We start from the raw sequence: 13,692 nt of genomic DNA on the forward strand, positions 1-13,692 counted from the left end.
AGAGCGGTCACCAATAGTGTCAGACAAGCGGTCGAAATGAACTATGATGTATGATAACACACAATCTCTGGCAATGGGGTCCGCGCTGGCGTTGACATCATACCGGCTCGGTTTGCTACCAGAGGCCATTGACAATGGCGACGATCAGGTTTCCCGAAGAGTGTATATGTATGACATTGGAGTTAGCATCTTGGATGACAGTCCATATCGGCAATAACGTGCTATCCTCGATAGAAGACACCCCCTATCTCCATTCTCCGGCCTGGTGGGAGCCAAACCACCTGCGCCCCCGACACCTCGCTACGGCTGCTCCCCCACCCACGGTTCCCACCCTCTTTTACTTCCTGCTCGGGGATGTCCTTGCCGTCGCGGTCCAGCCACCACCCCGTACCCTGCACAATATGGAACCCCAGTGCCTCGTTGGTGTAGAATCTCATTCCCCGCGCTTCGCCGGCCGTCAATACAGGCACACCCTCCGCCGTGCCCTGCTCGAGCCCCCGGCGCACGAGCAGCGTCCCGATCCCGCGGCCCTGGTGGGAAGCATGCACGGCCAACCCCTGCAGAGAGTAACGGGGGTAGAACCGGACGGGACTCGTGCGGGATAGACGCCCTCGTACGCGCGCGATGGCGTCGGCACGGGCCTTGTCTGGCTCTATCAACTGCAGTACTCCTCCAACGCCGTCGTCTTGTTTTTCCGCTTCTTCTTCGGCATCCAGTTTTAGGGGAGGCTCGGACATCGCCGCGCGGTGTTGTAGAGAGCCCGGGTCGTCCGGGCTTGGCGCTCGCCGCACCCAGCTACTGAACCCCACGACCTCGGTGCCTGCGAGGACGGCGAGCCGCGTCAGGCTGGTGGGGTCTTGTAAGAGCCCCGGACCCAGGTTTGGTGCGTTGGGCGGAGCACTTCCGGGCGATCCGAAAGCCCGGGGTATTGATACACGGTGGCGTCGTCCGGGGCTGAGATCAGCAGGTCGACTATGGAGACGAGGTCGGTTGCCTGGGCTAGGCGGACCTCGAGGCCCGGAGGTGGTGAGACAGGCATATTGGAGCGGTTGTATGTCGCATAGTGTAACTTGGCTATGCCTCAGGTTCTTGCAAATCTATTGTTGTATGATGGCACGGTTATGGTCATGTAAGCAGTAAAACAGAAGTGACTCGAATGGAAACGCATGCTGCATTGCGCCATTCCTCTTACGTCGAAGGCGCATTGGATGGACGTGAACCTTGATTGGCTCGAGATATTATGGGGCGTAAGACTCGAAGGTACCTGCTCATAAACACGGATCTTGCCAACACATTCGGAGTAGGAGGATCGTCGAATACGTGAAAGGAGCACAGCCATCGCGATGCAGTCACCGGGAATCGCTTTGCCAGGAGTGGATGAAGTTTTGGTCAATCAAATATGAGAGCATTGTCTTAGGGACTGCAGTTCTAAATACCAATTACAGAGAGGCCCGCGAAAATGCACTTCTGCTATCCTCGCATCATCTGACCTCCTACCGACCAAGTGAGGCGGACAGACAAGCGAATATAGATACTTTCATTGCACCATCCCACCTAAACTACTTTCTTCGCGTTCTTGTCCACAGTACTACCCAAGAAACATGAATGGGGAAATTGCGCTGTTCAAAAGGGGCACACAATATCGTGTGTTGTCATCGTCTAGTTATCTAGTTAGTTTGCCTGAAGGACCACGCTTCTGTGATCATTGTTTTTCATACCTACCATTCAGGTCTCACCTCAACATGACTACTAGCCACTCATCTCTCACGCAGCTGGCGGGACAGCTCCTGGAAAGGGCAAAGACATTGGATGCATACATCCAGAATCAAGGCCTACCTCCGGTATCGTTTGAGAACGATTCGCTGGCCGAACTACCTCTAGAACCCGAAGAGGTCTGCAATAGCGTGGTTGATCTCGCCCGGGATATGAAGACGCTTGCTCAAGGGCCAAATGGTGGACTATTCGAGCTGTTCTTCGGTACGCACGCCTTTTGTTATTACCAAACAAGCCCCAGTGGTCTATCAACTTAATGGCTATAGTGACACGAATACCGATGATAGTTCAATGACCTGGCCAATTGCCATTTCATGTACCACTATGATGTGCTCGATAGCGACATCTTTTACGCCGACCTGGCTAGGGCTGTGGGAACCGACGAGGTTCTGCTGCAGCGCATAGTCCGCGTAGCTATGATGCAACGCATCTTCATCGAGACGAGTGATGGACGAGTCCAGCACTCAGCGAAATCGAGGATGCTGAAGGAGGACCCCGGCGCCAGAGATTCATGCGGCTTCTTCATGGAAGAGCTGTTTGTAAGTGTGGCTTGGCTTGCCTTTGTGTGTTTCCCAAGAACGTCGTATAGCTGTTTCTTCCTTCAAACATTTCAGTGCTTCAACAGCGGCTAATCAGAAGTGCGGTGGAAACTGAAATAACAGCCCGCATCGACCAAGTTCGTCAAGTCGCTGGAAAAGTACCACGCATCAGGCGAGCCGACTGAAACGGCCTTCAACCTGGCCGTCAACACGAGCCGGTCCATCTACCTGGAGCTCGAGGAGGTCCCGGAGCGCGCCCGTCGATTTGGGGCGCTCATGCACTGGATGTCGCAGGACGGCCGCTTGTCCAACGAGCACCTGCTCCGCAGCTTCGACGGGGCCAAGTTCGGCGGTAACGGCGCTAGGCCCCCTGCCGTCATGGTCGTTGTCGGGGGCGGCCACGGCGCCGTGTTCATCGCGCCTGGCCGTCGCTACGCACCACATGCACAACTGGTCGGAAAAGTACGCGGTACGCATCCTGCGCGCGCTGGTACCCGCGCTGAAGGAAGGGGCCCTGATCCTTGTCTACGAGTTCCTTCCTGGCGACGCGTCAGTTACGGTATGGTGCAAGAAGCATTTGTAATAAGTTCCCTATCCACGATACCTGCCCGTTGGTACAGGGTAGATATATCCCTCAATCCAGTTGCCTTCCCCCGTTGAACTGCCTGAATCTATCATAAACGATATGCGAGCAAAATGGAACAGCAGCTGACTAGTGCTTGACAATTCACCTGCAACATGGACATGATCTCAGCTATAGGCACTAATTCGGTCGAGAGAACTGATTCCCATTGGAGGAGATTGTTGAGTCGGTCGATAGCCGCTTCGAATGTCTCGGCACTACAACAGCCGAGGGGAGCGTCATTTCCCTGATCCAAGCGATGTTCGTGAAGGGCAGACTAGGGTAATTGAAATAGTAGTCAGGGAGTATGTTATTAATTGCAAGGTAAGTTGAGGTATCGTATGTATGTGTTCTTGCCCAAGTAAAATACTTATGAGAACCGCCTGAATGCTTCGGGGGATTACGGTTTTCTTGGTCAATATGAGGTCGCCCCCTTTTCCCCTTTTAACTCTACCCCTCCCGCATTGAAACGCACGTACTGTCGAACCAACCGAATGAGATGGCTGCTAGTTTCGGGTCTTTTCTCACATCGCCCAAACGCGTAATCGTAATTTTTATTAAAATATTTTGACTGTGTTGATTGTGTTGGCTGTGTGAGAGGTAGCCTGGGCATGCCCCACGCGCTGGTAATCGCCAGCGCCGTCGAGGACGTCTTCAGCGGATGCAAACCTAAAGGAGCGCATGGCCACGAGCTGCACGAGAACAAGCACGAGCGACGTGACCCAGGCTGATCTACGAACACGCGATTTGTCCCATTGTCTCAACACGGCGTTTGAGTTCAAGTCTGGTCGTGGAGAGTGTTTCAGGAAGTATGGACGATATTAAACCCTATCAATCAGCCGCCGACCTCTACCACTCCAGAAAAAACATCCCAAGAGTTGTGCAAACCCCGTTTCAAGCTTTGGCCTGTAGTGGAAGTTAAATCGCCCAACCACATGAATGCCTCGGTCTTCCGAGGGGGACATATTCCAAAGACAAATGCTCTTCCTGCTTCCTCCCATTCGCATTCTCTTAAGGAAAGTACACCAAATTTGATACTATATTGCAGATTGCCTACTTATAATATAATTATACTGCAATTATGGGATCCCTTGCGGCTGGTAACGATCTAATTGTCGAGGCCGAGGAGCTCCTGGCGGCCTTGAAGAGCCAACAGCCCCTGACGAGGGAGAGTCGCGCAGCTCTCCTGCGGCAGGTCGACAAGCTTCGATGCGGCCTACAGGGGCCAGCGGACGCCATGAGATTCCAGGGCACTTTCGTAAGCTTGTTCTTGTTTTGTTTTGGCTCTACAGACTGATTGCCGAGCAGAGAGTGGCTAATAATTGCCCCAAAGAATATGTTCACCGCCGCGATGAACGCGTTGGTGGAGCACCGAGTGTTTGATCTGGTGCCACTGGACGGGACCATCGGACTGAACGAGCTGGCGTCCAAGATAGGCTGGGAGCCCACAGTCCTCGCCCGCTTTGTCAATGTCGTGCTTATCCAGGGGATTTTCGAAGAGCCGGAGCCCAGAGTCTATAAGCATAGTGCATCGTCAACGGCCTTCCGCGACGATGCCTTGCGGTCTTACTACCGGATCGGGTAAGCACCCCATTTCAAGCAACTTTAAACCTTGATGTGGCCTCGCTCTGATAGGCCCCGTTCTCAAAAGCTCGTGGAGTGTACCCTCCTGGTGGAAGGTACGTTTGTTCCCTGCCACTGCCCATGAAGTGGAAGGTTAGCTGACACCAGCAAGGTGTCGGACTATCTGAAGACCCACGCCCCCGAAGATGTGTATGACCCCCTGAAGTCGCCATTTTCCTACGCGTGCGGCGCCGAGGGCAAGACGTACTATCAGCTGCTCGAGGAGGACCCGGCGTTCTCGGATGTCTGGCACAAGGGCATGGCGCAAGCGGCGCCCTTCAACCCGGTACTGGGCATGTTTCCGTTCCGCGACATGAAGGAGGCCGTCGAGACCGCGCCCGATCGCGCTTTTGTCGTGGACGTGGGCGGTGGCCGCGGGAACGCGATGATCGACATGATGCAGGAGTGCGGCGGCAGCTTTGGCGCCCCCATGGTCTTGCAGGATATGAAGGAGGTGCTGGAGGGCGAGGACCCCGTACGGATCGAGGGTATAGAAGTTATGCCGCACGACTTTCACAATGAACAGCCTGTCAAGAGTAAGTGCGCTCCTACCTTCGGAGTCCCTTCGTGGAATCTAATGGAAGAATGAATTGCCACACTACAGATGCGCACATCTATTACCTGCGGAAGGTAATGCACAACTACTACGACGACAAGTGCCGGGCCATCCTGCGTCCCATAGTCGAAGCCATGGGTCCGGACTCGCGTTTGCTTATCGGCGACTTGATCCTACCCGAGTCAGCCCGACCAGGAAATGACGTGCTCCCGTTCTGCTCGGACCTACGAATGCTGATGATCGGCGGGACCGAGAGATCGGAAGCCCAATGGAAGCAGCTGTTGGAGAGCGCCGGGTTGGTCATTGTGAAGATCTGGAGATTGCCTGGGGCGCCCCACGAGGCTACGATCGAGACTAGGCTCAGGGGTAATTAACTAGCCCCCTGAATCCTGCGGACTTCACGAGATTGGAGTCCTTACGTACGACAATGACTCCAGAACAAATTGGGCTACATATGTGAACTACCAGTTGTATTTCAATTTCCAATCGTCAATAGCCATGACACCTTCCTACACAAACCCCCTACTAGCTGCGACTGTCCGCGAGCAGCAGCTCCGCAACAGGTCCGTAGAATGCCTCGTCTAGACCGAGACTCAGCAGCCTACTTGCTTTCACAGTAGTGGGCTGCTTCGACTCGATAATCTCCCACAACCTATCTTTAGTATAGAAGTCGGTTTGAAAGTCGTTGATCAGTTGACTTAATGAAGGACGAGGGTCGATAACGCTGAGTTGAGGATTGGGACCCACGTCGACGGTGATCTCGCTTGTCGCACTCGATAAGGCCGGGACCTCTGCAACGGTGCTGTAAAGATGACCTGATCGCGAAATGGCCTTGTGGCCGTGTGACTCGGGAACGGAGGATCCTTCGCCGTCGATCCGGACTTGGACGCTCGCAATATCCGCCGAGACAAACCGGAAGGTCCACTTCTTGCCCCCGCTCCGGGCCGTCAGCCGCCCGGCCGCTTGGTCGAACCGGATAGGGATGGTACGCAAAGACGTGTCGTTGCTATCCGCTGGTGTTGCTGCTGCCCCTTGCTCACGATCATCCCGCATGTCTTCTACTACGTCGAACCGGCCATCGCGGCCTACGACAATGAGGACTTCGAACCCTGGGGGGTTCCGGCACCCGTTCGCCGGCACCTTCTCCTGGTCCAGGGAAATGATGGAGCCTTCAGGGGCAAGCACAGGGATGTGGTCCAGTGGCCGGTATAGGTCGATCTCGCGGTCGCCGTCATAGACAGTCCCGGTGAAGATGTCCACGTGTCGAAGCGGAGGAAGCCATGCCCGCGTCTTCGCGAGATTGGTCGACTTGTCCCGCGGAGTCACCACGGGGGCAACGACGAGAGACTGCCCGAAGAAGTACTGATTCGGGTATCGGTATGCCTCAGGTCTCTGGGTGTACTTCCAATACAATGGCTGGACAAGCGGCAGGGGCGAGGAGGACGAAGGCGAGGCGTTGAACGAGAAGATATACGGCACCAATCGATGACGCTGGCGCATTGCGTTCTTCATGGCTAGCATGCACTCGTTGCGATACAGCCACGGCTCCTTGGACATCCAGCGACTGAGCGCCGAGTGGAGCCGCAGGATGGGCGAGAAGGCGCCGTACTGCACCCACCGGGCCGTGCACTCGTCGTCGCGGTAGCCCGGCAGATGGCCTCCGATATCGTGGCTCCACCATCCGTACCCGATGTTGGAGGCGGTGGCCGTAAATTCGGGCTGGAAGCGAAGGGAATCCCAGGTTGCCACCGCATCTCCCGAGAAGCCCACGGGGTACCGGTGGCTGCCCGGCCCGCCGTATCGCGAGAAGATGATGGGATAGGAATCGTCGGCGTGGGCCTGCTTGGTGTCGAGGAATTGGAAGTGGTTCAGCAGCCAGAGCGGGTCGAACCCGGGGTGCGGGTGTGCGAGCCCTGCTGCCAGTCGATCCACCAGAAGTCGCAGCCTTGGTCTTCCAGTCTTCGGTGGACGACATTGAAGAATGCGTGCACGAACTCGGGGGAGGTCGGATCAAACTGGATCGTGTCGCCGTTTGTTGTGTCATGGTTCAGGACCTTGGCCAGTTCCTCGTAGACTTCTTCGTGCTCTGCGATGCCTGCGTGGGGATGGTCGTTCAGAGTCATCTTCAGACGCCGCTCGTGCAATGCGTTGGCAAATCCGGCAGGGTCCGGGAAGAGGTCATGGTTCCAGGTGTAGCCAGTCCACCCTGTGTGGGGGACAGCGTCCCCTTTGACCCAATGCCAGTCCATGTCAATGACAGCCACCGACATCGGGATGTCGTTCTCCTGAAACTTGTCCATCAATGCCAAATACTCATCCTGGTCATACGCGTGATACCTGCTCCACCAGTTCCCGAGGCACCACCGGGGCACAATCGGCTGGCGGCCGGAAATGGCATAGAAGAATTCCATGGCACCTTTGTAATCATGGTCGTAGCAGAACAAGTACCCGTCGATGCGAGCACCGGATCGTCGTGGAGTCACGAACCCCTCGCCGTCGAAAAGCATGCTCTTACTATCATCCAAGACCGAGTAGCCATCCCTGGAGAGGATGCCGGCTCCCATGTCACACCGCCCATCGACACCGTCCAGCGTTCTTGCCGTGCCTCCCAGATTGCCACCTGGCTCCTCCCGAAGCGCCATTCAGCTCCCCAGTCTGTCATCTTAGCCCTGAAGGTAACCCCCAGACCGTTGGGACTGAATCGCTTCTTGTCATAGGTCAGACGAAAAGACGACGTGCTGATGCTGAGCTCAGCTTTGCTGTCTACCTTTTGAAACACGGGCGTGGGGAACTTCCGGTTGATGGCAAAGGTGGAAGCGCGGTCTTCGAAGACGCCATCCTTGGCCCACTCGTATCGGAGCACCTTGTCGGTGATGATGGTGAAGCGATAATGTGTCCCCTCCACCATCGATTTCTCGTTGGCCAAGGGCTCGCACGGGAACTTGTATTGATCCATTCCTCAAGACGCACCGGCTCGATCTACAAAAAGGCTTGTTGTTATCAGTTGGCAGACGAACAGAAAGATGCAAGATGGGCTTGAAGTAGGTCGATATGATATGGCATGGTTCCCGGTCAGCCAGTCCATAGCTTGCACCAAGTGCCTCTCCAAAAGCGGGGGTGGCGTCTCGTTATGTTTGCTGCCAATGGTGCCGATCAGCGCATCCGACACCCGTTTGGTAGTTGTTGGAATGGCCAGCGAATGAAATTATAAGAATACTGTGCACAGAATGTCGATGCAGGTGACCGTCGGGCTTCTTTGGCGTGATGACAGAAAACGTCCAATCTAAAAAGGGGGTGTAATGTTCCCGGGAAAGTCCTACTTCTACTCTTCAAGACATCGTTATAAGCAACGAGCTTCATCAATTGACCTTAAGCAGCACGCGGCCGAGCCGGTCGTTCCAAGTCACCTAGGCCAGGCCCATGTGATTACGTGATCTTGTCTCCCACGAGCCACGGTCGGCCTTCGATTCAGCCATCGAGGACCCCGAGGACCCACCCGACCTACTCGTTCTAGTGCTCGATGGCTGAGGTTAGTTTCCCAGGGTGGAAGCTATTGGAACTACGGCGCAAATGGTGCAGCCATGGATGAGCAAGTTCTAATGATGTGGCTGACAGTCATGGTCAAATATGTACGTACCCGCCGGCCGTGCCCTTATCAGGGCCCTGGCCACCCATCTGGGGATGGAGCAATTTGTTGCTATGGTTCTTGTTTACAAAGTTGCTATTTCTTCTCGTGCGAAATACCGTTGTTTGTGTGTTATCGTTCGACCAAGTGAGTAGGTAACAATGACACCAGACTCTTAGAGGACCAGCTCGGTGTTCGTGCCCTCAATTGCTAGGAACCATCAACAGCGAGGCATATATAGACGATGAGTCTATTATGGGAAAAACAGACAGGCCCCTATTGCCGCAATCATACAATTATACCACTCGTGATCCAGCTACTACAGGACCGATCAAACGTATCAAAAACTACTAGGCCTGTTCATTTTTGTCATTGTGTGCATGAAGTTCCTTCAAGCCTTGGGTATAGCTCATTGCGGCGTCCTAACGGTAACGAGACAGTTTAGTACTACAGTTTACTCAGGGATGGGGATGTGGACTTGCCGTGATAAATTGCGGAGCAAATTTCCCGAGGGACTTGATCGGGTTAGAATTGACTCCCCTCCAGAGCAAGCCAGTCGTCCCAGACCCGACAATGTCATCGACAAGTGTCTCGGCGAACTTCTCTGCCGGCATGCCCTTGGGCTTCGACTCGCCATTGGCCCAGCCCGTGATGATCTTTTCGATTGGAATTGACAAGGACGTTGGGGGCAAGTGAAAATCGTCATTGTCGTGAAAATGGCTGTTGATGGTGCCTGCCATGATGGTAACCACAGCAACACCGAAGGGGGCCAGCTCCAGACGTAGGACCTTGGACAGATTCGTAAGAGCGGCTTTGGATGAGGAATAGACACCTGTGTCGGCAAGTCCCAATGCTAGCCAATTTATGGAAGAATGCTTGTCTTATGGCCGATAATCAGCCAGAAGAGATGTACATACCCATCCACGTTGTGTAGACAACTGCGCCGCATGTACTGATGTTGACGACGCGACCACGACTGGCGATCAGAAGCTTGGAGAAGGCCTGTATCATGCGTATTGGGCCCCACACATTGAGGTCGTAGAGCTTCTGCGCGCGCTCAATGTCGATGTCGAGCACGGGCGTGCCGTAGGCGGCGCCGGCATTGTTCACCTGTACGTCGAGCCCGCGGCCGCTGTCGGTGACGAACTTGACGGCCTCGCGAATGGAAGCAAGATCGCAGACGTCCAGCGGGAAAATAGTGACATTGTCAAGGCTGGAGAGACTCTCGGGGATCTTGGAGATGTTTCGGGCAGTAGCAAAGACATGGTGGTGGTGCGTCGCCAGCGCGCTAGCTATGGCGGCGCCAATGCCCCCGGCGGAACAGCCTGTCACCAAAATTGTCTTCTCCGGCATCACGATTGCACTGCTGTGGATTTGTTATCCAGAGAAAGCTCTCTCTTTTGAGTTGGCATGCGTTTCCGGTCCTCGCTGCGTAGTTGGAGAAAATAGCAAATGAAGCAAAAAGTAGAGAAAAAAGCAAGGAGGATGAGGGGTGGTAGCAAAGCAGATAGGGCCACCCCTTCACCCTGCCCTTTCCTCCATACAGTTGCCGCTTTATGCAAGGGAGGGGGAGCAGATACCAATTGATTGCCTTTATCGGCAATTGACCCTTATGTGCGTATATCCGCAGGCGAGACGGTTACGGGGTCACCCATTGGAAGGCAAGAAAAAGGGGACTAGTTATTTGGCCAACCAATTGGAGTTCCAGCTGGTCGGTTCACGCTAAGAGATGGGAGTCGCCCCTGAACTGCTCAGTCACGGTACTAGTGCAGCATGCAAGACAACGTCGGGTTACCCAGCATAGCAAAATATTGCGTGTGTTATTGAGAGGGAATTGAACTGATTCTCTAACGTAATAACAGCCGATAAGAGAACTTGCTCTAAGCCTGTGATGTATGACCCAACTAAATTAGGATACCCCTTACCTTCAAGTGCATGATCAGGGGGTGCTAGTCCCTTTTATTTCCATGACAGGTAAGTATATAGCTAAATTCAGGCTGAAGTGGGAACTTCAGCCCTCCCTCGGCCCCTAAACCGTGCACACGTGAGATAGCAGAGCAACACCAAAATCATTCGTAAACCCCACCGTCGATTCATCATCATCCGGAGAAAAGACATACCCTTACCACCGCAGTCGCGTATCGTTTCATTCCATCCGCCCTAGCATCATTATCATTCTGTTACTCGTAAATCTGATCGTAGCACTCCGGGTCGTCCAAATCGTAATCGTCCTGTTCGACGTCATCGTCTTGGATCTGGCGGCGGCGCAGAAAATTCTTGAAGCCGCGGCTCATCTTGACGACGGCGCGCAAGTGCTTCTCCGTGACCGTGACCCTGCCCTCGGTGCCATCCTCCTCGAGGGCCTCGGCCTCGGCGAGCGCCACGGCCGTCTGCAGCGCGTTGCGGATCTCGCGCCCGTTCCACGCGAGCGCGCGCACCTCCTGCGCCTCGTACGCGTACTCGCGCGTCGCGACCGAGACGTGGACGCGCCCCGCGGCGTCGCGCTCGAGCCGCTCGAAGCCGCTGCCCCAGACGCGCTGGCGGTCGGCGTCGGTCAGGCTGCGGTAGTGCAGCGCGACGTGGATGCGCGACGTGAAGGCGGCGTCGAAGGAGCGCACGCGGTTCGTCGTCAGGAACAGCACGCCGCGGTAGTACTCGAGCGCGCGCAGGAAGATGGACACGAGCCCGTTGCGCGCCAGGTCCCGCGCCCGCCGCGCCTCGAGGTACACGTCGGCCTCGTCCAGCAGCACCATGGCGCCGTAGCGCTCGCCCAGCTGCAGGAAGTACTCCAGCGACTTCTCCACCGTCAGGCTGTTCGTGCTCAGGTCGCCGCTCGTCAGCGAGAGCAGGGGGCGGTGGGCCAGCTCGGCGATGCTCTCGCAGGTGGCCGTCTTACCCACGCCCGGGGACCCGTGCAAGAGGAAGATGCGACCCTGGCCCTTGTTCTTGACGAAGTCCTTGGGCCAAGGCGTGACTTGCCCGTCCGACGCGAACTTGCCGATCAAAGCTCGGATAGTGAGTTTGATGTCCTCATCGAGCACCAGGTGCTTGAAGGCCTCCCTGTCGTATTTGATATCCTGTAGATACCTGACATTGAAGTGGCCCCAGCGCCGCTCACCCAGGATGAAGCCAGACACCGTCTTGGTCAGCACCAGGTAGTAGAGGTCGTTCGCGGGCGCGTCGCTCGAGACCGGCTTGGCGGACTCGTACTCGCGGCCGAAGATGCTCGGTCGCCCCTCGTCCTCTCTCTTACAGGCGGCGCATCCGCAACAGGCCGCGAACGACGGCAGGGGGTCGCGTCCGGGTGGCGACGGTGGCGGGCTCACCACTTGCTGATGGTGAACAAAGTGGCGGGGAGGAGGGGGCATCCGCATCCCGGGCGGGAACCCTGCTGGGTGGTGCCTGGGAGCACTCATGCTGAAGCGGTTGTATCCGTCACAGTCGACCACGACCCGGCCGCTCATCTGAAGAAAGGAAGATTAGCAGGTGTCTCTGTCAGCAACCCGTAAACATCATGTGAAGGATAAAAACAACAACAACACAAAAGGGGGGGGGGGCAAAGGTTATCATTACTCACATATCCTGCAACGTTAACAGGCGAGTTCCACCCATAGTTGAAGTTGGAGTTTGTGTCGACAAGGTTGCCATTGTAAGTCATGTACGCTGGACCCTTGGCGAGCTCCCACGTGAGTCTGCCCAATTGGACGTTTCTGTCTTCGACATCCTCGGGATCTTCGTCGCCGTCCTCTCCACAGAAGAAACGGGCCGGGATGACAGACAAGCTGGAGATGGCTGCCTCGTCCGTGAATGTATCGACCGTGAACGAGTCCGTGGTCCGGACGAACTCGTTGTTGGAGAAGGTCAGATTCCAGCAGTCGACTCTGATTCGACCGTCTTTGCCATTGGAGCAACGTGATACAATGAAAGGAGCCCGGTCGTTGTTTTCGTGCTTGGCGTAAACGACCTCCCCGGGCTTGTAGAGCATCCACAAGTTACTGTACAGCGCTTTTGGGGGGCTGCTCGTATGACGCTGGTGCTCGGCATCGTACCGGCTTCCGAGCTTCTCGTCAATGTAGTCAACTAGCACGTTGATGTGGCGCTTGGTGATGTTGGCGTACTCCTCGTCATGAGTCGCGGGCTGGTGGTCGCGATAATGACACAGTGCAGCAAGATGGTGATAGACGAGACGATAGGGGGCATTAATGGTGACGGTATCTCCAAGGAAGCCGCTGTTACCTGGGTAGTACTCTACTACTGCCTTCAACGCGTTGATCAGGTATCGCGAGTTTATCACCATGGAGGTTTGTTCGACGTTGGCAATCTTTAGTTCGACATTGTCATCATCACCATGTTGAACAGTATCGGCACCAAAGTATCCGGAGTATGGATCACCCGTATCATACATGGGTCGTCGGGGAGGAGGACCAGGAGGCGGATAATAGCCTCCTCCTCGTCCATTCCTGATGACGGTGGTTGAGACCTTGGTGATGATCTCTAGGACAGGCTTGGACTTCTCCGAAACCTGTTGAGAGGACTCCCCTTCACCCAGAGGCACGTCGATTGGGGATGAGCTGCGACAGACTACCTAACTGTTAGCAGTTGGACCTCAAACTAGATGAGCGGGGGCAATATATTGGGCCTGGAAATATTACCGTCATACACCCTGCCACCGACGCCTTTGTACTGTAGTACATAGCAGATATCCGGGACCTCGCCCTCTGCAAGCTCGGTGTTCGCCTCGCCATCCTTCAGGATGAGCGATTTGAGTCTCTCAACGTTGCGCTCTTCCTTCAGCTTGAGGCCACCGATGCCATCCTGGCCTTGACCTTGGGGTCTAGGGTGGATCTCTTCATAGCTCGCGATGGAGTCTGTGTCGCTGGTGTCATCCATGTCGGTTCTCTGTGTGTTCAAATACTTTTGGACGATAGACTGGAGGATACGAAACGGACTCGAA

At 55.4% G+C, this 13,692-nt stretch overlaps 6 protein-coding genes across 6 annotated transcripts; 2 read left to right on the forward strand and 4 right to left on the reverse strand.

Annotated features, from left to right (window-relative positions):
- Positions 1–221: 221 nt before the first annotated feature.
- On the reverse strand, positions 222–1,039 carry PG994_007976 (acyl-CoA N-acyltransferase; the record flags this gene model as incomplete). Its single annotated transcript, XM_066859385.1, has 2 exons — positions 222–846; positions 936–1,039. The coding sequence occupies 2 exons, from the start codon at positions 1,037–1,039 to the stop codon at positions 222–224; spliced, it is 729 nt and encodes a 242-aa protein (XP_066714872.1).
- A 703-nt stretch (positions 1,040–1,742) lies between these two features.
- PG994_007977 (S-adenosyl-L-methionine-dependent methyltransferase) lies at positions 1,743–2,895 on the forward strand (the record flags this gene model as incomplete). Its single annotated transcript, XM_066859386.1, has 4 exons — positions 1,743–1,969; positions 2,114–2,312; positions 2,436–2,774; positions 2,818–2,895. The coding sequence occupies 4 exons, from the start codon at positions 1,743–1,745 to the stop codon at positions 2,893–2,895; spliced, it is 843 nt and encodes a 280-aa protein (XP_066714873.1).
- Positions 2,896–4,015: 1,120 nt separating this feature from the next.
- Positions 4,016–5,487, forward strand: PG994_007978 (uncharacterized protein; the record flags this gene model as incomplete). Its single annotated transcript, XM_066859387.1, has 5 exons — positions 4,016–4,192; positions 4,268–4,515; positions 4,595–4,613; positions 4,670–5,093; positions 5,162–5,487. The coding sequence occupies 5 exons, from the start codon at positions 4,016–4,018 to the stop codon at positions 5,485–5,487; spliced, it is 1,194 nt and encodes a 397-aa protein (XP_066714874.1).
- A 151-nt stretch (positions 5,488–5,638) lies between these two features.
- PG994_007979 (uncharacterized protein) lies at positions 5,639–8,069 on the reverse strand (the record flags this gene model as incomplete). Its single annotated transcript, XM_066859388.1, has 3 exons — positions 5,639–6,952; positions 7,087–7,740; positions 7,794–8,069. 3 exons carry the CDS (start codon positions 8,067–8,069, stop codon positions 5,639–5,641), a joined length of 2,244 nt encoding a protein of 747 aa, XP_066714875.1.
- Positions 8,070–9,196: 1,127 nt separating this feature from the next.
- PG994_007980 (oxidoreductase- short-chain dehydrogenase/reductase family) lies at positions 9,197–10,091 on the reverse strand (the record flags this gene model as incomplete). Its single annotated transcript, XM_066859389.1, has 2 exons — positions 9,197–9,570; positions 9,656–10,091. 2 exons carry the CDS (start codon positions 10,089–10,091, stop codon positions 9,197–9,199), a joined length of 810 nt encoding a protein of 269 aa, XP_066714876.1.
- An 827-nt stretch (positions 10,092–10,918) lies between these two features.
- Positions 10,919–13,628, reverse strand: PG994_007981 (P-loop containing nucleoside triphosphate hydrolase protein; the record flags this gene model as incomplete). Its single annotated transcript, XM_066859390.1, has 3 exons — positions 10,919–12,202; positions 12,316–13,319; positions 13,391–13,628. 3 exons carry the CDS (start codon positions 13,626–13,628, stop codon positions 10,919–10,921), a joined length of 2,526 nt encoding a protein of 841 aa, XP_066714877.1.
- Positions 13,629–13,692: the final 64 nt, after the last annotated feature.

The sequence above is a fragment of the Apiospora phragmitis genome, assembly GCF_038363925.1.
Source record: "Apiospora phragmitis strain CBS 135458 chromosome Unknown utg000007l:2111988.0-4706623.0:1.0-2598199.0, whole genome shotgun sequence".
Taxonomy (NCBI): domain Eukaryota; kingdom Fungi; phylum Ascomycota; class Sordariomycetes; order Amphisphaeriales; family Apiosporaceae; genus Apiospora; species Apiospora phragmitis.